Here is a 26,093-nt window from a genome sequence, read left to right as displayed (position 1 = left end):
AACAGTACTTCTGCATGTTCTCTGAAAATCCTCTGTTTTTCTTACTCGCTACTCCTCTAGTTTATCCTTTGCCAGTATCCTTGTCTCTGCTACTAGATGTTTCTTTTCATCATCAATACACTACCAGGTTTCCGACATGTATAGTTAATACAGTAAGTTTCAATCCCAAACACTCTGAGTTCCAATGACTTGAATAGCTTTGATGAAGACATTTTATTGTCAAGAAAGTTTGCTCATACTTATGACATGGATTATGCCAGTTGAGCTTCACCAGAGATCATTTTTTTTTCAAAGAAGCCAACAGAGATACAGAAAAGGGCTCCTGTGCCGGCAGAGTAGAATCTTGAAGCTGGCCCATCCGATGTTCTTAATCACAATAACATGAAATAGAGTGTGCAGCAAAGCACCTGTGAAAATCCTGGGGGAAAAAGAAGACTCTTTAGTCTCTTAAGTGAGCGCAGCCAAAACATGCAGGTGCTCCTGGAACCTGAAAGTCTTGAGAATAATGATTGCAGATTGAATCAGATCTTTTCCCATGTGACAGGCCAAACTCTAACAACCAAAAAGTTAGCTACCCATCGACCGACCACACAGGGAGCCGTTAGTCTAATGAAACATTCCATTTAACCTTTCTTCTTATTCATTTATACTATATTTAGATGGTTTGTTAATTAATTTATATATTTATTAATTTATTTATTGAGAGAAGGGGTCTTGCTTCGACTTTCCAGTGCCACAGTTACAAACCTTTCCACTGCAGCCAACAATCCACTTTTATTTACCAAGGTGGCATTCATGGTCACCAATTTCTTGAATCTATTTGCCTGAAGGTCTTTGAGAGCCAGCAAAACCAGTAAATCAAGTCAGCATATCTGAGCCACTGACTAACTAATCTGAGCTCTATGACCCTGTTGGCCACAGGGTTTCTATCTAGAGTTCATTTACTCTCTGAAGGCTTCCCAGTTCCTATGTCTGAGTTTGGATCCTTTATTAGGCTTGCTTTGTCTTACATACCCCAGAAAACCATCTCTTGTCTTGTTTTGTATCTACTTTTAGACTGTGAGAACGGATAATTTTCTATACTGGTCTTCCAAATATGTACTTTTAGTGACACAAGTCACTGTCACATCAGCTGTCAACTGAATAACTGCAAAGATATCCATTCATAGTTAGAAATAGAACAAAATACTTTAAAAGTTTACTTTATTGTAAAATAATAATCATCTGACTGCTGTTTGGATCTCTCCTTCATTTACACAAAGACAATACATCTTAAAATTAAATCATAGTTATTCTATATTTATCATTTAGCATATGTCCTTGTTTGCATTTTGGCAGATATAACTTACTGGAAAAGTTTCTTTCCTAACTCACAGGACACTAATAAAGAGAGCTTGGAATTCTAATATCTTTCCCCATTATTCCCCATAACATATGTTCTTCTGGCCTTTCATTTCTCTTCTTTCCTTTTATTTTTCTGTCTATTATTTTTGCCTTTCCTTTGTCTTCTTCAGTGCAATGTAGCACTTGTATTTGACAGTGGTGAAGGTTGGATCCCATTGCTCAGGACGCTGACTTAACTGGACTGAGCATCAAGCATTTGAGAAACTCCCTTGTGAATCCAATACACAGTGAAGTTTGAGAACCACTGGGTTAGATCATCTTTAATGTACCATTCAGTTCTAAAAAAAAAAAACCCTAGCTTCTATTATATTAAAGGACTCCCTGGGTGTTTTAAAACACAAAGTATATCAAATATATTCTTTTTGTTGGCGTCTAAGACATATTTCTGTCTACTTATATAGGAAACTTTGATTGAAAGTTCATAAAACTGATAGAATTTTAAACAGTTAACAATCAACAGTTATTGATTTTCTTGTGGGTAATTTAATCCTCTCTGCTATTAGTATTTGGAAACAATTTGCAGAGGAAAAGGTGTCCTAAGATAGCAATGAAACCCTCTGAATTGCATTTGAGCATGTTTTTTCTGGATTAGCCTCAGAATCCTTTAAGTGTGTTTGTGTGTAAGTATTCCTTGGGTCACATATCTGACAGACACTTTCAGGGTTTTATGTGAGTAATTTTGGACAACGATGTCATTGAAGTACAAAATCACATGGTCTTTCATAGCAAAGATGTTCAATGTCTATCAGTAATATATAATATCCTATTTTTCTTACATATTTCTAGTATTTCTATTTTAGAATAGATTTTTTTTCTGTTTAAATTACCAATGTTATACAGTATTATGCAGAAGTTAGTTTTAATTGCATGCTTGTCTGTTTTGTGTGTATATGTCAATGTGTATCAATGTGTGTGTATACCTATTTGCATGTACTGTGATGAGCACGAGGAGACCCGAGAACAACTTGGGTGGGTATTCACCTAATACCATGTGGATTCTGCAGAGGGAACTCAGGTTGAGCCTGATGATGCATATTTTGAGAAGCTGAGACATCTCAAGAAGCCTATAAATTATTATTAAAGCACAAAAGCATAAACTCAAATCACACTATTTTTGAAAGGTTTTCTTTTGTATTGAATCTTTGAGAATTTCTCACAATGTGTTTTGATTATATTTGCACCTCTACCAACTCCTCCCAGATCCATTCCCTTGTCCTACCTACCAAAATAGGTGCTTTCTTTTCCTTCTTTCTTCTTTCCTTCTGTGTTTTGTCCTTTTTAAATCTATCAAGTCCAATTTGTACTTGGATGTGTAGCTCTTAATTAGAGTTTGATCAACTTACCAGTGATTACATTCTTAAACAAAAATGACGCTTCCTCTCCCACCATCTACCAAAATGCTAATAGCTCCTCAACTAGAGACAAACCTTGCTGCTACCTTGCTCTCCATGGTGGAATTCTGTATGAATTGAGCTTGCTTAGGTTTTGTTCATACTTCCACAGCTGCTGTACGTTGTCACAGTATTTGTTTATAATCTTCCACCACCACTAACTCTTGAACTATTTGCTGACCTTTTCTGCAAAGAACCTTAGCTTGGGGAGGATAAAGTTTGACAAGTTTTTTGATGTGGGCTGGGAATTCTGTGATTCTGTGGTCACTTATTTTCTACACCTTGACAGGTTGTGGATCTTGTATTAATCACCATCAACCACAATAGAAGCTTCCATGACAAAGTTTGGGAGATATATTGATCTATGTGTGTGTATAATTTTAAACCACTAGGGATAGGTTTAATGCGATGTCCATTTAGAAGAATAAGAATAGAATTATTTCTCTTAGGGCTTATGGCCTGTTTAGTCACAATTTTTTGACCAAACAATGGTACCAAGTAAGAGTTTCATCTTATAGAGGGCATTTAAACACAATCAGAAAGTAATTGATTAATCCTATGACATTACTGTCACTGTTGTTCCTGTGAGCATATCTCAGTAGGCCAGTAGCTTTGTAGCTTGAAGTTTCTTCTGATACCAAAATACTATTTTCAAGAACTATGGCAACTAAGTAATAGAGACAAAGCTTGCAGATCAGGACCTGCATGAAGGCTCAGCCTTACATAGTGCAAATATGTGGTATCTTCAGCTATATGAGATTATCCACTGGCTTTGGAATGTAACCTAGAGCATTGGAAATCATGCAGAATGCCTGGAGATCCCACTACCCAAGAGTCTAAAAGATGAGCATCCAAACAGCCTAGGTTCCCACAAAGCCAGTAAGTGCAGTAGGATCAAAACCCAGTGCCATTGTTCTTGACTTCTCAGCAGTCCTCATTGTTGCTATGTTCAGTGAGTCCGGTTATATCCCATGCTTTTTCAGACCCAGTCCAGCTGGCCTTGGTGAGTTCCCAATAGAACATCCCCCATTGTCTCAGTGTGTGGGTGCACCCCTCGGGGTCCTGAGTTCCTTGCTCGTGCTCTCTCTCCTTCTGCTCCTGATTTGGACCTTGGGATTTCAGTCCGGTGCTCCAATGTGGGACTCTGTGTCTGTCTCCTTTCATCGCCTGATGAAGGTTAATATCCAGGAGGATGACTATATGTTTTTCTTTGGGTTCACCTTCTTATTTAGCTTCTCTAGGACCGCGAATTATAGGCTCAATGTCCTTTATTTATGGCTAGAAACCAATTATGAGTGAGTACATCCCATGTTCATCTTTTTGGTTCTGGCTTACCTCACTCAGGATAGTGTTTTCTATTTCCATTCATTTGCATGCAAAATTCAAGAAGTCCTTGTTTTTTAATGCTGAGTATTACTCTAATATGTATATATTCCATACTTTCTTCATCCATTCTTCCATTGAAGAGCATCTAGGTTGCTTCCAGGTTCTGGCTATTACAAACAATGCTGCTATGAACATAGTTGAGCATATGCTTTTGTTGTATGATAAGGCCTCTCTTGGGTATATTCCCAAGAGTGGTATTGCTGGGTCCAGGAGTAGGTTGATCCCGAATTTCCTGAGAAACCACCACACTGATTTCCAAAGTGGTTGCACAAGTTTGCATTCCCACCAACAATGGATGAGTGTACCCCTTTCTCCATAACCTCTCCAGCAAAGGCTATCATTGGTGTTTTTTATTTTAGCCATTCTGACAGGTGTAAGATGGTATCTTAAAGTTGTCTTGATTTGCATTTACCTGGAAGAGGGTGGGAGGTCCTTGGACTTCCCACAGGGCAGGGAACCCTGACTGCTCTTCAGTCTGATGAGGGAGGGGGAGTTGATTGGGGTAGGGGGAGGGAAATGGGAGGCGGTAGAGGGGAGGAGGCAGAAATCTTTAATAAATAAATGAATGAATATAAAAAAAAGAGTCTAAAAGAGGCTACCTATTTGTGGAACTGATATTTGTATTTGTTGTCCTCTGGCATATAGTAGAATCATTGTTTATGGTTACCCTCATAGAGGGTAACTATATTTTAAGACACACAAACACACAAGTTGTACTATAATATGCAATTTTCCATATGAATTCTTAAAAAATCCATTAGTATATTCATCCCTCCTTATTGAGTGATAATTCATGCCTTTTTAATAAACTGTTGAAATATACAGTGACCATAATTTTTAGTGAGAAAAGGTTTTAAAATAGAATTGTAAGCATTCAACTAATTAGAATATACATGATATATTAAGGGATAACAACTTAAAAAGCCTATTGTTGGTTTAAAAACACATTTTTCCATGTTTTCATATAGAATGTTTTCATTTCATCATAAGAATGCTAACATTTTTTGGTAGGTTTTTGCAGCTTGGCTATACAAATTTTCATGAGCTTTATTTCATTTTAATTAGAGTTATTGCTCATTTGTGAACAAGATTTGACTAATCAGTTTATGCACTCAATTGATAGTTGTTTCAAAATTCTGACTTGTGCAATTGAAAGCAAAGATTTTGCTTTCTTTCAGTTCTTTAATAAAGTAGCATTATAGCTGCCATGTTCAATAGAAGAGGAATAAATTGAAGGTGGCATAGTAATGTACAGGTTCACATTTCCCTGGTTGTGGAATGTGAATTCAAGTATTTCCTGTGTTTTGCTTTCCCACATTTCAATATGAGTTGCCACATCCTGAACAATTAACATGCTGAGAAACTGAACTGATTAAGTAATAAGTTATGTTCAAGAAGTAAAATTCTTGAGTAACATAAGTTTCTTAGTTTTAGTTTTACAACTTTATACGAGTGTGTTTATAGAGGTGGAAAGAGGTCAGAATAAACATTGAGGCTATAGTCTCATATTTGCTAGCACATCTAGTGGAAAAGATAAAACAGGGATTCCATATTCATCTAAAGAAATTTCTAATTTATTTATATTATGCTGCAAACACATGAATACATTAGTAATGCTATGTAAATATATTAATAAAACAACATCAATATACAACTATATGAAAACAACATGTAAATAATAAGTATATTTTTAGATGCTTAAGATATATAAATCAAGAATACTGTATTTTATTTGCTGCACTAGGAGAATTAAAAATGGCCTTTCAAATTACACATGTTTCTATAAAAACTTGTTCTCCTAACAAATACTGTCAAGCCATTACTGTGTCGCATATACACTGATCTTGTATGAGTTGCCGTCATCACTCCTGTCCCTACCATGAGAGCTAGTCACTTGTTCTCTCTAAAAAGAAAGGTCTTACTTCCTTTTTGACATTGCTCCCTTATGCTCATCCTTTAGTTCACAGCGAAGATAAAGACATTGCTTGACTCTCGATGTTAAATAATCACTTCTTTTTTATAGCATTCTATATCAGGGAGATTTTTCTCCTGGCTTTGTTTTTACAGCGAGCAACACACTGTTTGCTTATTTGTAAGGCTTTCATTATTCATTTCTTCTATAATATAAACTCTAAGAGTGCAGGAACATTATATGTTTCATCTCTGCTGTACTTTGGCATCTCAATGTGGTTTCTTCTGGCAAACGAACACATGATGGATGAGTCAGTAATTCTCTGATATGCAAACAGAAGACAGACACGAGCGTATCTAGAAAATATAGCATATAAACTATTTGAGATCTTAAATATCAGTTAAACAAATTAGTCATCTTGTATACCAATTTCCACTGTACTGTCATAAAAGAATATTCTTTTTTATGTGAATTAGAAGTATCATAGTTGTGTATACTGATAAAATAGAAAACGGCATTAAAATGTACCGATTTTTCGTTTCTTGTTCTTTTTTTTTGTCATTACTTATTTATTCTGCTCTGTTTTTTTATAGAAAGAGGTGATAGTTAAGGTATCTACAAATGTTACTCTAAAAGTTCAAGGTTCATGGCTTGTGAGTAGATAATGAGAGAAAATAAGATGTTCTTTATGTCCCTTTCAACATGAAGTTACTGGCAACAAGTAGGGGTCAGTGAGCAAAATGAAGCTAAAGCTGAAGTTGACTATTCCAGTCCTTTCAGAACTAGTGAGTGGGTGGAAAGTTCAGGCAAATGGTAAGTTAAATTTAGCCTGCAAAGATTTCTTTCTCCTGGGAAAAATAATTGCTTCATTCTATTGCCAAAAGGCAAACCAGCATCAGCTTAACTTGCCCGACTCTGCCATAAACTGCAGATGGAACTATAAAACATAGTTAGAATAAAATTAAACACATCTGTCCTAATCTAAAGAAGGTGAGGCTAGCCAGCCAGGAAACATCAAGGTATTAATACTGTTCAGATTGCAGAATGCAGAGCCGTAGCAGAGTGCCTGCTGACAGTGGAGAGAAAGGGATTGCAATCTGTATTGTCTTGTTTTTCTTTGCTGAGCTGCCTTCCTGTGCTGATTGCCATCGTAGTTTTAAGACCTATGAACCTAGAGAATGACTAAATAGAAAAAAAATCATTTATTTGAACTCCAAGGTCTTATTAAGTTTTAACTTTGATTTTTTTCTCTCCTTCAAGTAGGCATTTCCTTACAATATTTCGAATTGCAGAGAATCAGAAGTTTTGACAAATATTTACCCAGGACCCTTACTTTCTCTTCAGACTGCCAACACACACCTACACCATCATCTTGACAACTACTAAATGTAGAAAATAGCAAAGTAAGTTGATGGTTTTGGTGAGCAGAAGAAAAAGCAGGTAGCTTTGAGATTGAATGCTATTGTGCCCATGGAGAGACACTGCCCAATCAAATTTTATGGGACAACATGCTTTTTCAGATCTATGGTAAGCTTACAATCCCCTCTTCAGACTTGGGGGATGCCCCATGGACTCAGCCCAATTTGTATACAGCCAAAGTTCAGGGCAAAATCACTATTGCCTGTTTGTGCCTGTCCCAAATGAATTGTGTCAGAGTGGGTTTTGCCCTGGAGCTCCATACTGTTACAGAGGATTTCATTGTTCCAGGATATTTCCACTTCTGCTTTCTTCATCCTCAGTCCCTTTAGTTCTTTGCATAGGTCTAAGACCTGCATTGTAAAATGAGGGATTTCTTTGTTTGCTTTGGTTTTTCATCATCCCATCCTCCATGGGCATTACCTTCATATGTTTGTCGTTTATGCAAAATGTTTATTTAGGATTCTATAAAGAAATGAGCAGTGTGGTGGTCATTGAACTGCCAACATGCTGTCATTATTTCTTAGTACACTTCTGTAGATTCTTTTCTTTCCTGGTATTAGGTAGAAAGTACAGGGCCTTTCTGAATGCTAGACAAGTGCTTTGCCATAGAGGCTTTCCTTAGCAGGCTACACTTGTTACACTCTTGACTTCCTTTCTGTATCTGAGTCTTGGAAAACATTACTACAATGAGAATGCTATTATAATTGTGCATGGCAGAAACAGATTCACAGTCGGACCCTAAAGCTCATAGTGGCTACCTTTGGTTGTTACAGTTGTCTTTGTTTTGTGCAAGGCCACAATTTTATGTGCTGGTCAGATTATCCACCTAATACTGAGGAACCTTGTGAATATCCTCAGATTTTGACATAGTAGATTTAACTTGTGTAAATGTCACAATTGTGGGACCTAACACTTCTTATATTTTTTTCAGAAAAATGTTTCTTTATCTGCTGAAATATTTACTTATGATCTGAAGGATCTCTCGTCTGCCCCTGCATCCTATTTCAGCCCTAATGACTCACTAGCATTTAATAATTAATTGTGTAAGGAAAGCCCTCGAATTCAATACCAGCTTTATTATTAGAAATATTTATTTGAAATGTTCTAGACATCTGAAATGAAACAGATTTTTTTTTCCAGATAAAATACTGCCTTTAAAACCAAACACATTTACACCATCTCTTAAGACAGACTACTTGGTCATCCTGTTGTGAACTATAAAAATCAACACACAGATTTCTTGCTTTACTTCAAAACCCATACTTATTTTGTTGCAGTGTCATTTGGATTAATTGTATACTGTAGTAATTTTTATCATTTCTATCCCTTAAAATGATGTGCAAATATTAATGTTGTGTGTAAGACACAAAGTAGAGAAAATTTAGCAATATGTTGAGGCCTTATGTTTGAGAATGTAGCTAAGAAGTGGGGTACTTGTCTGATATTTTCAAGTTCATAGGCTAGTTTCAGGATGTGTGGAAATAACAGGGAAAGTGTAAGGACACAAAACTTAAATCAAAATATATTTATAAAGTTGCTAATATAGTAGATATAAGCTTGATAAATGTAAATTTAAGTTTGATAAGTTAACTATAATTCTAATAAGTTGTTACTCTATCATGTTATATTCAAGTTGTATATTTCAACTAAAATGTTTACAAGCTTTAATATAGTACAAATTAGTAGGCATGTGTTGACTAATTTTATGACAACTTGACAGAAGCTAGTGTCTTCAGAGATCTAGGAGTCTCGATTGAAGAAATGCCATCCTAAGATTGGGCTGTAACCAAGTTTGTAGAGCATATTCTTAATTAGTGATTGATGTGGAGGGCTCAGCTCCAGCCCTTTGTTGATGATGCTATCCCTGGGCTGGTGGTCCTAGGTTCTATAAGGAAGCAGGAGGAACAAGTCAATAAGCAGCCGTCCTCCCCTCCATTACTTCTGCATCACGTCCTGCCTCCAGGCTCCTGCCCTGTTTGAGTTCCTGCCCTGATTGACTTTGATGCTGAACAGTGATTTGGAAGCATAAGCCTCATAAACCTTTTGCTCCCCAAGTTGCTTTAGCCATGGTATTTTATTACAACAGTACTAATTCTGACTAAGAAAAGGCAGTAGCAAAATGAAAAAATAATTCAATAACCAAACAACAATAAAGTTCAGAAAATGAACAGCTGAGCTCCAAATTGCTGGATAATCAAACAAAACTGCCAACTTTACATATTTTTTAATTCTATCTGTCAATCGACATCAGTACTTGTAGTGTGTAGTATGAGCTACAAAAGAAGGAGACGTGTGTGTGTGTGTGTGTGTGTGTGTGTGTGTGCACTGCATAGGGCCTTAACTGCTAGAAAGAAGCAGTTCAGAATGAGCTTTTCTTGATTTTTGAATTAATATAAATGCAAGCCCAAAGAATATCTCTCTTGCTAAAACTCTCTCCCAGACACTTGTAACATGAATGGGGCCTGCTTGTTGGGGTTTCTGTCCCTCCCGGTACCCCATAGCCGGCAAGCCCCAAAGAAAATCACACAGAGATTTCTATAAATTGTAAAGCTGATTTGCCCATTAGCTCAAGCTACTTATAAGCTCTTGTAGCTTATATTAATCATATATATATATATATATATATATATATATATATATATATATACACACACATATTTGCCATATGGCTTGGTACCTTTTTCAGCTAGAAGGTCACATCCTGCTTCCTCTGTGGTCTGTACAGGACTGGGAGTAATCAACAACCTCCTTCCCAGAATTCTCCTGTTCTCATTGCATCACCTCTACTTCTTGTCTGGTTTTCCCACCTATACTTCCTGACTAGCCAATCAGCATTTATTTAAAACATGATTGACAGAATACAGACAACTCTCCTGCACCAGACACTGCTTTATTATTTGTCAATTCATATAAGACTCTGTAAGTATCTTCAGCTTGCCTTGCCCTTATGGATTTTACATAAACAACTTATACTGCCTGGGGAAGGCACACTGTGTTACGGATAGTGCTGAAAACAAATGAAATTATAAAGGACACTGCAAAATTGCTTTGGTGACTATTCACTCTAAATTCTCTTTGTTCTTGGTAGATATGTTGCTTATCACTTTCCTCTGGAAAACTGGGTTCACACTAGGTGCATCTTCCTTCATGCACATTTCATTTTATTTTTTTAGTGATGCAATGAAATAAATTAAATCTTTGGTCTAGATGATGCTAATGATGCTATTGATTCCCTCTCTTTTCCTTTTCTTCTTTTTCATTTTTTTTCACATTGTAGATGTCATTTTAACTTATAAAGTCTCCTTTGAAATGTTCATATAAATCTACCTCAAGTCCTCTTTGCACAATAATTCATACTTCTCTACCCAGGGATTTACCTAAAGGCTGCCAGTCATTCCTTCCACATTGAATCAGCAGTGCTACCCTAAGTATGCCAGATTACTCAGGGAAACCTCTCAAGATTTCGTGATGCCCTTTGATTTCTTGAGAGGCCCATTTATGCTCCAAATGAATTTTCTGAACTGTTTTCGTGAACATTAAGGCACATAAATGACTTTATGGTGGGATTATATCTTTCTGTCAAAGTTTAAAATTTGACCAGTTATTAGTTTGAGTGGTTAAAATTGAGCAATAGTTTCATTTTCCAGTCATATTCAGGTCCCTCTGTATTTCTTTAAATTTCAGTTAAAGGGCTCTGTGCTTGGCATGCCTCTTTCTTGTAGTAGCTTGTCACATGCAGATATTAAGAGTCAACTGACATATTAACAGTCCGTATGGAAACCTCATTATTCCATCCAAAATGTTATCACATACGCTTTCTGTCTTACAAGTTACTACAGGAGACAACTTCACCAATTACCATTTTCAATTCAACACTGGTGGCCATTTTTCTAGCAGATTCTAAGTATTGGGAAATACATCCCAGTACATTAGAGAAAGGAACCAAAACATTACAAAGGAAAACTTATAGGGCTGAAACGAGATGTATTGAACTAATTAGAAAAAAAAAAAAAGTCTAGCCCTGATATTCAGTGAGCTGGTATACCAAGTAACCTGGTGAGTTCTAATGCTAAGATAAACATGAAAAGTCAAACTCTGACTTTCTGTTCCCCAGGTGACATTTGCAACCCCAATCCATGTGAAAATGGTGGCATCTGTCTGTCGGGATTGGCTGATGATACCTTTTCCTGTGAGTGTCCAGAGGGCTTCACAGATCCCAACTGCTCTAGTGTTGTGGAGGTTGGTAAGTGCAAGATTTCAGCATCTCCGTCATCATCATGATTGTTTTTTGCATGACTCACAGATGTGACTCTTGTGGGCTGAAGAGCCTTTGTAAGATTCTATTGAACTTCCTAGGCTTTATTACTGTCGATTCTGTTGTTTTTATTTGGTATTATAATTATATTTTTATTGATGATATTCTTAAGATACATCATTGTTCCCAGCTTAGTGATTAGTAGTAAAATTAAGCTCCAAATAATAATTTAATAAAATTAATTCCATAAGCCTCTCATATTAATAAAAAATATTTGAAGGCAAAGAAGACACAATTCTTGTGTTGACTTAGGTAAAATCATTAACTTAAATTTAGCAGAACTTTTTAAAAGAACTGATAATGAGTATTAGTACTTTGAAAATCTCCTAAATCATTACTTTTCTTAGAATATGAGCATACATCACCTTTTAGGAATATAAAGAAGATAGCATTCCATGGCAATCCTCAGCAAAACCCTTTCAAAAAGACCTCATCTTTGTCAAAATTGATCCATGTCACTGATTATTTTCCAAAATCACTTTTTAATCTGTGAAAATTTTATTGCTATATATTTTGTAACTTTCATTGTTTCCCAATGGCTCCCCATTAACAACATGTTTGTACTTTAATGGCTCCGAGGAGGTTGCCCACACTTCATTGAATGCTGCCCCATCCTGAACTATGTGGACAGAACAGATTGGAGTATATGATTTATACAACTTCAAAAAGGAAAGGATAGAAAGTTAGATTGGAGAGAGGTAGGAACAGGTATGGAAGAAATTAAGGAGAAGAATAGGGGTAAATTTGATCAAAATGCATATAGAAATTTCTCACGAAATTTAAAAGTATTTTAGAAACCACAATTTGTAAGCTCCTGTACAAATATTTTCTCTGGGTCAAAGCAGCACCATAATCAGGTCTGGACACATTGTACAAAGTGGTTAATAGTTGTTAAGTACAAAATACAATCAGGTTGAATAAAATTTTGTCAGCCACCATTATTGCTGGAAAACAAGACACTTCAGTAGCTATTGGTAATCAATTTGGAAAACAACATTTAATTGTGTTTGTAACCAGTGATGAGTTTGTGTTACCTATCTATGTATCTGATGCTTCTGACATAGGCTGAGTTTAGGAAGAGCCCCATAACTACTAGCTGAACAATAAAAGGAATCTGTAGATGAAATCATTAATTTGCTATGTTAATATTCCAGTTATGTACATTAATGTGCTTTGTTTTTTAACGTGCTTCTTAGGTTTTTATACTACACTAGCACGATTGAATCTGAATAACAATTGGCTTATATTATTGCTAAAAGCACTTAGCCAGCTTAATTCATGTCAAAGATAATTGTCTCTAAAGGTTTTTATTAAATCAGCAATATTTTATGGAGTTTGACATTATTCCATAGAAATAAAGTTGGTAATCATTTTGACCTGATCTGCACATATATAAAGTAGCATTTTAGAGTTCGATATGACAATCATATATTCATAAGTCTATATTACCAAAGAAAATTGTACCTGTAAGTTCTTCTACCAGGAATGTTGAAATTTAGAACAAAAATTTAGTGTCATTATTTTAATTCCACCAATATCAAATTCATAGTTTCTTTGTAGAATAAAATGTTTTGTCTACATCTTATAACTACAAATTCTAAACCAGAGACAAAATGATAATTAATTTTAATTGATGTTCCATTTTTAAGTATTAATGCATCATCCATCATTTCGTCAGAAGAGTGGTTTAACAAAGCTCTGATACTGTGTATTATGGTAGGTTCAGTGACACTTAAGGAATTGGATGCTTATACAATTACATTTTCATCAGGTTTATCATTATGTTATTAAATCCCTTATAGAAATTAGCTATTTGGTAGTTAAACTACATTATTTTAACTTTATTTGTTATAATATGTTTCATTCAACCTCTCCCTTCTCTAAGACATATTTAACAGTTCTTGGAAAAGATAGAACTTTTTTTCCCACCCCACAATGAAACATACCAGTGGTGTAGGAGGGTCTTCTTTCTATGTATTGATTTCATTGGTTGAATAAAGGAACTACCTAGGCCTTTTGATAAGATAGCCCTCAGATGGTCGTAGTAGACAGAACAGAATGCTGGGAGGAAGAAGGCAGTGTGGCAGAGGCCATGGCGCTCCTCTCCGATATGGATGTTGGTTAGACTCATACCTGTAAGCCACAGTCAAGTGGCAATACACATTAATAGAAATGGGTTAATTAAGATGTGAGAGTTAGCCAATAAGGGGCTAGAGCTAATGGGCCAGGCAGCAATTTAATTATTACAGATCTCTGTGTGATTATTTTGGGCATAAGCTAGCTGGGCTGGATGGAACAAGGGGCCCATGCTCCTTTTACAACATACCATAGATATTATGTCAATTCCCTTTTATATATAAAGCTTTAACATCAAAACAATGGAAAATTTACTGTAAAACAAGTGTAACAGGTTAAAATGCTCTTTGTGTGTTAAGGAGCATTGATGTTCTATAAAATAATCTAGATATGTATATTGTGTGTATACACATATGTGTGTGTGTGTAGCATAGACATATGCTGGAAGTGGGGGTTACAGGAAGACTCTGGTGTCCTTTTCTACTGCTCTCTAGCTCATCATCTTGTGTCAGGGTAGGAATTAGGTGATTCTGTGGGTTTTCAGGTAGACTGGCTAGCAGCAAGCCTTGGCAACCCTTTTGTCTTTTTCATCGAATACATCTCTGGGGTTACAGGCTCATGTGGAAACACCTGATTTCATATGCGGGTATTTGGGATCCATGTACTGGTCTTGATGTTTATACAGCCAGCTTTCCACAACAGACTTTTAAAATTATTCATTAATTTAAATTTATTTCATTAAAAGATTTAGAATTTAGGAGAAAATAATAATATCCCATTTTGGTATTTTCATAGAACAAGCATATTATTTTTGTTTCGACAACCTCTTTCTCAAGCCTGTATTTATCAAGCATATATTAATGTAATATTGAATATTTACTGAGTAAAAATACTAACTAGCCGTGTTTTTAATATCTTATCTACTTTAGGATTTACTCTATTTTTAAAATGTAAGGACCAAATATTTGAAGCATTTTCTTTTTAACATCCATCACTCTGCCTTTTCAGTTGATAACTACCTGAGACATTTTGTAGTCATTGTTTCTCCATATTAGGTAGCAACAGAGACAAACCATAAAGAATGATAAGATTTTATATATAAAATATTGAAAATAGAAAAAATAATATTTTAGGTAATAACTTAACATAGAGCTATGATATTTTTACTTATATATTAAACTTTATTTAGTTATATATAGTATTTTCACATTATTATGCATTTTATAATCATTTAATTATTTAAATGTATTTTTATTTCACAAGCAAAGAAAATGAACTTACTCATAATTGTCTACAAAATATTATAAAAATCCCATAAGTTTTCAATCCTATGCAAAGAACTATGGAAAAGGAGAAAAGCTAGGAGCAAGAGACCTGGAAAGATCATAGCAACTGGTTGTCAATTGCTAAATGAAAAACACTGGAAACATATATACAAATAGTATTTTACAGACTGAATGGATTATATTTAGAAACATTTATACAATGTTTATATATATATATACATAATACACATTTTATATACATAAAATAATAATTAATAAAAAAGAAGCCATGAAATTGAAGGAGGGTGCATATATGACAGGATTTGGAGGGAAGAAAGGTAAGAAAGAGAGGGACAAAAATCATACTTATAATATCCAAAATTTAAAAATTTTGTTTTAGTACCATATTTAAAATTACATTTGCCTCAGTGATTTATCTGTCTGTCAGGGGTAATTTCATATATATATATATATATATATATATATATATATATATATATATTCCATTATGATTTTACTTCACGCCTTAATAATTTGTCATAGCTTCATTTTAAGTTCTCCGTGCTATTCAATTCAAATGACTTTTTCATCCAATTTTGGGATTTTCTTTTTCCCACACAAAACACCTAGTGTCAAATAAGCTTGAAGCACTTTACCACATTTGCTATCAATCCTCATATCACTTACATTCCTGGCACAAATCTTGGAGGTTAAGACAGTGAAGTCTCCTAGGTTGTGTAATTCATTCATTAGGTAACTTTGAATTTTTCTTATTTTTTTAATAAACTCTCCCTCCCTCTATCTATCTATCATCTATCTATCTATCTATCTATCATCTGTCTATCTATCTATCTATCTATCTATCTATCTATCTATCATCTATCTATCTATCTATCATCTGTCTATCTATCTATCTATCTATCTATCTATCTATCATCTGTCTATCTATCTATCTATCTATCTATCCATCTAATCTATCATCTATCTATCTATCTATCTATCTATCTATCTATCTATCTATCTATCTATCATCTGTCTATCTATCTATCTATCTATCTATCTATCATCTATCTATCTATCATCTGTCTATCTATCTATCTATCCATCTAATCTATCATCTATCTATCTCTCTCTATCTATCATCTATCTATCTATCTATCTATCTATCATCTATCTATCTATCTATCAATCATTTGTCTATCTATCTATCTATCATCTGTCTATCTATCTATCCATCTAATCTATCATCTATCTATCTGTCTCTCTATCATCTATCTATCATCTATCTATCTCTCTATCTATCATCTATCATCTATCTATCTATCATCTATCTATCTATTGCTCTTTCACCGTCTTTTGCTATCTTGCTCTCTCATTCTCCTCACACACTTAACTTCCCACATTCATATCTCTTCAACCTCTTCAATATCTAAGATTTATTTCTGATTCCTTGTAGAAAGCCATAAGAAACATTCTCTTGCAGCAAATTAAAGCAAAACTTGCCACATCATATCCTTGAATTTGAGAACATCACCTACCAAATGCACTAATTTTGCACAGATGTGATCTGGATGCTGACAATCTCTCCAGGCATTTGTAGACAGAACTCCACAGTTCTCATCTGGATCATATTCCTATACAGCGATGTGGAGCTGTGCATACAGACCTTACATAAAGAAAATGTCTATTGATAGTGAATAGCTTAGAGTTTATCAATGAAAATATCAGTAATTTTTAAAATATCTATTTTATGTAGCATAATGCTGTGTTTGCTATTGTAGTGAGTAATTTTTTAAAAATCAAAAATTATTAATAGTAACAAGTATAAGTACAGCCACATAGTATATTGATGAAATGAAAAGGAACAAAAATAAATGATTTTAAGAAAATTTATAATCTTTGCTAGAGCTGTAGTTCAGATCAATTAATTTTTACTTCATGCAAGATCAGTATTACAACCCCAGAACTCTAATCAATCAGTCAGTCAGTCAGTCTTAATATTCCTTCATCAATAATCAAATAATTATAGAATTATTTACTTAATGATTAAAGTGAACATTATACTGACAGGGATTGCTATAGATTAAGGAAAAAGAGATGAAATAGATGATGAAAACTATGGACAGCTAGGTAATAAATAAGAATACTGGTCTAAATACACGAAATTATGAATAAATTCCCTACTATATGTGCATGTCGAAGAATTCATGCATGAATGAAAAACATAACATTTACAAATAACTATAAGTCTAACCTAGAAAATAAGGAACTAAACTTACTCTAGATTAAAGACTCTATATGTGTAACTTAGGGGATAAGAAAAGTCACTAACAAATTTGTATTTCCTACCAAAAACAACAGAGATGATTACCATGTAGTAAAGATGATGTTGCTGGGCTATGGGAGGAGATGGAACAGACTGACCATGACACAGGTTATCAGGCACACTTGGTATCATTGAATGGGAAGGCAATGCCCAGCGGACTGAGTGGCAGCACTCAGAGTTTAGAGGATTCAGCGAACAATTCAAACAGCTGAAACAAAAAGACTTTTCTTCTCCTTGTATTTTTTAAAAAATATATATATTTTAATTGTTTTTATTAATGGAGTATAAATGGGTGTATGGGATGGTTGCATGTGTGTGTAGGTACCAGTTAGTTCAAAAGAGGGCATTGTTTACATTACCTATTACTGGAAATTATAGGCAAGTGCAAACTGCCAATCATGTGTGCTGAGAACTTAATTCTGGTCTTCTGGAAAAGCCGTAAGTCTTCTTTCTCATGAGACTACAATTTTGTGAGATACTAAAGTTGAGTACAAATAGATATACAGGCAAACAGTAAATTCAGCATTCCAGCAATTGAATTAGAAGAATTTGCTAGACATATTTCAAGATGTCAAGCACAGATTTGGAAGTTATAATTGTGTATATGGTTATTAAAATATGGGCAGAATGGAGCAACTGCCCTTAAGAATTAGTAGTATATTTTCAATTACTAAGGCAAATATTCCTCAGTGTATTATTTATTACTCATCAAATTTATTATTCATCAAATATTTGAGTGTCTACTATGTGCACAGAGCACATGGCAGCATAAACATAGACTTTGTCTTTAAAGATCTAAGGGATTGGGCAGTGATGTTTGAAAGATCAAGAAGTTAGATTTTTTTTAGTTTTATCTTTTATTTTATTTATTTACTTATTTATTTACTTATCTATTTATTAAAGATTTCTGTCTCTTCCACGCCACCGCCTCCCATTTCCCTCCCGCTCCCCCAATCAAGTCCAGCTCCTTGTCAGCTCTAAGAGCAATTAGGGTTCCCTGCACTTTGGGAAGTCCAAGGACCGCCCACCTCCATCCAGGTCTAGTAAGGTGAGCATCCAAACTGCCTAGGCTCCCACAAAGCCAGCACGTGCAGTAGGATCAAAACCCCATTGTCATTGTTCTTGGGTTCTATGTTCAGCCAGTCCGGTTTTATCCCAGGCTTTTTCAGACCCAGGCCAGCTGGCCTTGGTGAATTCCCCATAGAACATCCCCATTGTCTCAGTGTGTGGGTGCACCCCTCGTGGTCCTGAGTTCCTTGCTCATGCTCTGTCTCCTTCTGCTCCTGATTTGGACCTTGAGGTTTCAGTCCGGTGCTCCAATGTGGGTCTCTGTGTCTGTCTCCTTTCATCGCCTGATGAAGGTTAATATTCAGGAGGATGCCTAAATGATTTTCTTTGGGTTCTCCTTCTTATTTAGCTTCTCTAGGATCGCGAATTATAGGCTCAATGTCCTTTATTTATGGCTAGAAACCAATTATGAGTGAGTACATCCCATGTTCATCTTTTTGGGTCTGGCTTACCTCACTCGGGATAGTGTTTTCTATTTCCATCCATTTTCATGCAAAATTCAAGAAGTCTTTGTTTTTACTGCTGAGTAGTAGTCTAATATGTATATATTCCATACTTTCTTCATCCATTCTTCCATTGAAGGGCATCTAGGTTGTTTCCAGGTTCTGGCTATTACAAACAATGCTGCTATGAACATAGTTGAGCATATGCTTTTGTTGTATGATAAGGCCTCTCTTGGGTATATTCCCAAGAGTGGTATTGCTGGGTCCAGGGGTAGGTTGATTCTGAATTTCCCTAGAAACCGCCACACTGATTTCCAAAGTGATTGCACAAGTTTGCATTCCCACCAGCAATGGATGTGTGTACCCCTTTCTCCACAACCTCTCCAGCAAAGGCTATCATTGTTTTTTTTTTATTTTAGACATTCTGAGAGGTGTAAGATGGTTTTAAAGTTGTCTTGATTTGCATTTCCCTGATCGCTAAGGAATTTGAGCATGACCTTAAGTGTCTTTTGGCCATTTGAACTTCTTCTGTTGAGAATTCTCTATTCAGCTCAGTGTCCCATTTTATAATTGGGTTGATTAGCCTTTTACGGTCTAATTTCTTGAGTTCTTTGTATATTTTGGAGATCAGACCTTTGTCAGCTGCTGGGTTGGTGAAGGTCTTCTCCCAGTCAATGGGTTGCCTTTTTGTCTTAGTAACAGTGTCCTTTGCTTTACAGAAGCTTCACAGTCTCAGGAGGTCCCATTTATTCAATGAGGCCCTTAATGTCTGTGCTGCTGGGGTTATATGTAGGAAGTGGTCTCCTGTGCCCATGTGTTGTAGAGTACTTCCCACTTTCTCTTCTGTCAGGTTCAGTGTGTTCAGACTGATATTGAGGTCCTTTATCCATTTGGACTTGAGTTTTGTGCATGGTGATAGATATGGATCAATTTTCATTCTTCTACAGATTGACATCCAGTTTTGCCAGCACAATTTGTTGAATATGCTCTCTTTTTTTCCATTGTATACTTTTAGCTCCTTTATCAAAAATCAGGTTGTAGTAATAAGAGCGGCGGGGCTGTGTCCCTGGCACCTGGCAGCCCCCACGGCTAGCTTTATCCGAAATAATTGCACGGAAACTGTATTCTTTTAAACACCGCTTGGCCCATTTCTATCTAGCCTCTTCTAGCCTAGCTCTCGCACCTGGACTAGCCCATTTCTAATAGTCTGCTGTAGCCCACCAGCTGGCTTACCAGGAATGATCTTAACCAACATCTGTCTGGAGTGGAAGAATCATGGCGACTCTCTGACTCAGCTTCTTTCTCCCAGCCTTCCTTTCTGTTTACTCCACTCACCTAAGGGTGGGCCTATCAAATGGGCCTAGCAGTTTCTTTATTGCTTAACCAATGAAATCAACAGATTGATAAATGACACTCCCCCATCATCAGGTGTTCATAGGTTGTGGGTTAAAGTCAGGGTCTTCTATTCGATTACATTGGTCAACTTCTCTGTTTTTATGCCAATACCAAGCTGTTTTCAATACTGTAGCTCTGTAATAGAGTTTGAAATCAGGGATGGTAATGCCTCCAGATGATCCTTTATTATATAAGATTGTTATGGCTATCCTGTTTTTTTTTTCCATATAAAGTTTATTATTGTCTTCTCCAGATCTGTGAAGAATTTTGATGGGATTTTGATGGGGATTGCATTGAATCTTTAGATTGCTTTTGGTAGAATTGCCAATTTTACTATGTTGATCCTACCAATCCAAGAGCAAGGGAGATAAAACCAAGAGAAGTTCTGAGATAAGGAACCAAGATAAATAGAAATATGGAGATAGAATTCTAGAAGACAGTAGAATTTGAACACAAGGATAATTTTCCTTAAAGATGAATATGCCATTACATTACCAAAATACTTTAAAACTAATCTTATGACTTACTATAAGCTACGAGGCATCTTAAGATGATAATATTGAGCACAAATTTAACTCATATCAGGTTTGGAATTTGGTAGTACTATGAGACCTAACAGTCTTTGGGAAAAAAGAGAATATTACAGAAATAGGTTTATTGGGGCAGTTCATAAGAAGATATTGTGACACTGCTTCTGCCTCTGCATCTTCACAGGCAGGTTGGTGTCTAGTCATGCTCCTCATTTCCAGTCCATAGGGGAAAAGACACTATGGCATGTGATTCACTTCTACCATACTCTTTTCTTTGTCTCATCCCAGCCAAACCTATTTTCATTTTGGAATTGGTATTATTTTTCTAGAATAGATTAAATTTCTATTTAATTTCTGGCTTTCCAAGCTCATTAATTCTAATCGGTTCCATTGCTCCTACATCATTATGGAACAAAAGCCTGTTTATCCCAGAAACATGAAGACACATTGGAAATAGAGCTGCAAGCAGAGTGTGCATTTGACTGTCCTGTGAATAACCATATTCACACTTATTTCTTAAAAAATGATTAGTTCTAGAATATGAAGCAGTGTCCCCATCAGACTCTGTCTGAGATGGTTCTGGTGAGTGGCTGTGCAATACCAGAATGATGACAAACTTTAAATAGTCCTGGGAGGTTTGAGGCTATTTTCAGATTTCCAAATTTTAATTACCAAATGATATTTTTATATTTTAGTAAAATGTTTATCATAAATAATATTATAAATGCTTGACAGATTCTCTCATTAATATTACTTTTGGGCCAAGAAAAGGTAACACATATTTTAGTCCATCTTATATGATATTATTATAAAGAAAGATAACTATTCTGTATGGTCTAAAATAGTTTCTCCCAGAGCTGATTGCTTTGTGAGATGACTGCAGAGGTCTCCCAGTCAACGAGAGCTCAAGAGATTATCTTTATAGTTATATTTACTTACTTTTCTAAACCAAAAAAATGTATGTAAACAAATAGAACTACTTGGCTAGATGTCAAATACTGTACGTTTCTTTTCCAGCAAATTTGACTTTACTTGATTTTGAATTTTTGAAATTACTTGAAAAAACAGATATATCAGGGGGCAAAAAGTTTCAGGATCCAGACCATGTTACTTATAAACCCTCACAAAAATCTTTTAATCCATATAAAAATCACAGTGTGGCTACATTCTATTTTTCAAGTGAATGAATACAAGCAAAAAACCAGCATGTTTTCCATATTCTTTACATGCTTCAACATTTTATGTATTTCAGGTGAAAACAAGATGTCCCAAAAATACAAATATATTCGTGCCCAAGCAACTCATTATAGAGCAAACAAGGTATTTTTTTCAGCTAGTTCTTTTGCTGGAAGGCAGAATTTTGAAGTTATAAAGAAAGAACCAATCATTTTATTATTTGTCTCAAAAGATAATGGTTTAAGATATCCTATTAGAATCATAAATCTAAACTTGTATATAAAAATAATCAGTCAGCTCTACTTTAAAACTTTAAGGTACATAACAACTCCTCAACAATTTTGTTTTTAAAATTTGGGAATTGAGGTAGAAACAATCACAGGAAATTAATCATAACCCTTGGTCACCAACTCATCCTGGCAAGAAAGGCACATCAGCTAACAACAATTGGGCTGCTTGTTCTTTTTTATGGTTTTTATTGAGTCATACATTTTTTTCTGCTCCCCCTTCCTTCCCCTCCCCTTCTACCCTTTCCCATAATATCCATGCTCTCAATTTACACATGAGATCTTGTCTTTTTTCCTGCCTGTGTAGATCCATGAATGTATCTCTGATGGTCCTCTTTGTTGTCTAGGTCCCCTGGGGTTGTGAAATGTAGGCTGGTTTTTCTTTGCTTTTTGTCAAAATTCAGCCTGCCAGCAAAAGAACTGAATTAAAAAAAAATACCTTGTTTTCTCTACAAGTTTCTTGGACATGAACGTATGTGTATTTTGGGGACAACTTGTTTTCACCGGTAATATATAAAATGTCTATAAACCACCAATGAGTGAGTACATATTATATTTGTCTTCCTGGGTCTGGGTTACCTCACCAAATATGTTTTTTTTTTCAGATCTATTCATTTGTGTGCAAATTTCAAGATGTCATTATTTTTTTACCACTGAGTAGTATTCCATTGTGTATATGTACCATATTTTTCTTTATCCATTCTTCAGTTGAGGGGCATTTAGGTCGTTTCCAGGTTCTGGCAATTATGAATAATGCTACTATGAACATACTTGAGCACATGTTCTCGTGGTATGATTGAGCATCCTTTTGGTCTATACCCAAAAGTATTATTGCTGGGTCTTGAGGTATATCATTACCTAATTTTCTGAGAAATTACCATACTGATTTCCAAAGTGGTTGGACAAGTTTGCTCTCCCAACTGCCATGAAAGAGTGTTATCCTTACCTCTCATTCTCTTCAGCATAAGCTGTCATCAGTGTTTTTGATCTTGGCTATTCTGATAGGTATCAGATGAAATCTCAGGGTTGTTTTGATTTCCACTTCTCTGATGGCTACGGATGTTGAGCATTTCATTAAGTGTTTTTCATTCATTTGATATTCATCTGTTAAAAGGTCTCTGTTTAGGCCTATATCCATTTTATTGATTGTTGTTCTTTTGATATCAAGTTTCTTGATTTATTTGTATATTTTGGAGATCAATTTTCTGTATGTGTGGGGCTGGTGAAGATTTTTTTCCATTCTGTAGGTTTCTGTTTTTTCTTGTTGACTATGTCCTTTGCTTTACAGAATTTTTTCAATTTCAGAAGGTCCCATTTATTAGTTGTTGCTCTCAGTGTCTGTGCTACTGGGGTTATATTTAAGAAGTGGTCTGGTGTGACAATGTTGTACATCACACTTTCTGTTTTATGAGGTTCAGTATGGTTGGTTTAAGTTGAAGTCTTTGATCCATTGGAACTTGAATTTTGTATATGGGAATAGATATGGATCTTCTTGCATTCTTCTATGTTGGTTTCCAGTTATACCAACGCCAATTATTTTTTTTCCATTTTATATTTTTAGGTTCTTTGTCAAAATTCAGGTGTTTGTAAGTGTGTGGATTGATATCTGGATCTTCAATTTGATTCCATTGCTCCTTTTGTCTGTTTTTAATACCACTAACAGGTTGTTTTCATTACTGTAACTTTGTACTAGAGTTTGAAGTCAGGAACTGTGATACATCTAGAAGTTCATTTTTTAATCCTTGTTAGCAGTACTACAAAAAAAGTAGTTTTATTTTATGCATCAAATAATGTTTATAGCATACCTATAAACTCATTAGCTTTTTAGTTTAATGCTTTTAATTAATTATTATTCATTATGGTAATAATGTTAGTTTGCAGATAGAAAGATCTAGCAATTATATATTAGCTTGTGAAAAAATCAAAATAGGAAATCAACACACATTATTATTGAGTACAAAAGACAGTTGTTCTCCAGTTGGGAAAAAAAAGGGACCCATTTATTGTTAAAGCTTTCATTTATAGCAGAATATAATATAAATATTTTTATTATATAATATATAAACATATTAAGAACATTTAGTATTTACCATTTAGACAACTGCTTTGCTGTGAGATATTTTTTATTAGTAGAAGATGTCCTTCAATGGAAGAATGGATGAAGAAAGTGTGGAATATATACACATTAGAGTACTATGCTGCGGTAAAAAACGATGACTTCTCGAATTTTGCATGCAAATGGATGGAAATAGAAAACACTATCCTGAGTGAGGTAACCCAGACCCAAAAAGATGAACATGGGATGTACTCACTCATAATTGGTTTCTAGCCATAAATAAGGGTCACGGAGTCTACAATTGGTGAACCCAAAGAAGTTGAGTAAGAAGGTGAACCCAAGGAAAAACATATAGTTATCCTCTTGGCTATGGGAAGTAGACAAAATTGCCGGGGAGAAAATTGGGATCTTGAAAGCTTTTTATTTGAAAATTGATGTCATTGAGCTGTACATTTTTCCCTGCTTCCCTCCCTGTCTCTCCTGTTTCCTTCAACCCTCTCACATGGTTTCCATGCTTCCAATGTACTCAGGAGATCTTGTCTTTTACTCCTTCCCACGAAGACTGAATCCATGTATGTCTCCCTTAGGGGCCTCAGTGTTGTCTAGGTTCTCTGTGATTATGATTAGTAGGCTGGTTTTCTTTTCATTATGTTTAAAAAACACTTATGAGTGAGTACACGTGATAATTGTCTTTGGGTATCTGGGTTACCTCACTCATGATGGTTGCTAGCTCCATTCATTTGCCTGCAAATTTCAAGATGTCATTATTTTTCTCTGCTCTGTAGTACTCCATTGTGTTAATGAACCACATTTTCCTTATCCATTCTTTGGTCGAGGGACATTTAGATTGTTTCCAGTATCTGGCTATGACTGCTATGAACGCAGTTGTGCAGAAGTTTTTCTGGTACAATTGAACATCCTTTGGATATATACCCTAAAGTGGTATTGCTGGGTCTTGAGGAAGTTCGTTTCCTAATTTTCTGAGAAGTAGCCATACTAACATCCAAAGGGGCTGTACCACCAGCAATGCAGGCTCCCACCAGCAATGCAGGAGTGTCCCCTTTACCCCACAACCTCTCCAGTGAAATTGTCATTTATTTTATGAGCTATCCATTTTTGTTGCAAAGGTGTGTGTGGAGTACAGAAGAGGGTATTGGGGTTAGTTTATTACCTTTCTTATAATTGCATGTTTAAAATTTGATTTCTTTGTCAATAAAAACATTGATAAATATATGCAAAGGTTTGTAGTTACTGTAGTTATTAGATTATAAAATCTAATAAAATTACTCCTATCAATTCTCTACTATTACTTATAAACTTAAAATTTGCGTTATACATGTGTGTATATTTGTCTGGGGTATGTATGCTGTACTGACTCTGTGAGTGGGTGCACATTGGGACAGAAGAGGACTTCAGGTCCCCCAATCTGAACTTATAGGCATCTGTGTAATACTCAGTAAGGGCTCTGGGTAATGGATTTAAGTCCTCTGCAATAGCAGTCAAGTGCTCTTAAACCACTGAGAAATTTCCCCATCCACTGATTATTTATCTTACAAAGAGAGAAAATATATAAACAGTTTAAAACGGAAAAGGCTGTATTCTTTTATTTCAGAATAATATAATGAAAACTAAAGTTCCAATGTA

At 35.3% G+C, this 26,093-nt stretch overlaps 1 protein-coding gene across 3 annotated transcripts in view; it reads left to right on the top strand.

The window, feature by feature from the left end:
- The window catches only part of Edil3 (EGF like repeats and discoidin domains 3), a 434,158-nt gene that overhangs the window by 106,056 nt on the left and 302,009 nt on the right, over nucleotides 1-26,093 (top strand). For all 3 annotated transcript variants that reach the window (XM_041663625.1, XM_041663624.1, XM_041663623.1), the window contains exon 2: nucleotides 11,627-11,755. In XM_041663625.1, coding sequence (XP_041519559.1) covers nucleotides 11,627-11,755 — 129 coding nt within the window. The remainder of the gene's footprint in view (nucleotides 1-11,626; nucleotides 11,756-26,093) is intronic.

This window comes from Microtus oregoni, unplaced genomic scaffold, assembly GCF_018167655.1.
Source record: "Microtus oregoni isolate MIOR12 unplaced genomic scaffold, Mior012 000014F_ref0000157, whole genome shotgun sequence".
NCBI lineage: Eukaryota > Metazoa > Chordata > Mammalia > Rodentia > Cricetidae > Microtus > Microtus oregoni.
The sequence above is the reverse complement of the archived record's forward strand: the minus strand, read 5'-3'. Positions and strand labels throughout refer to the sequence as shown.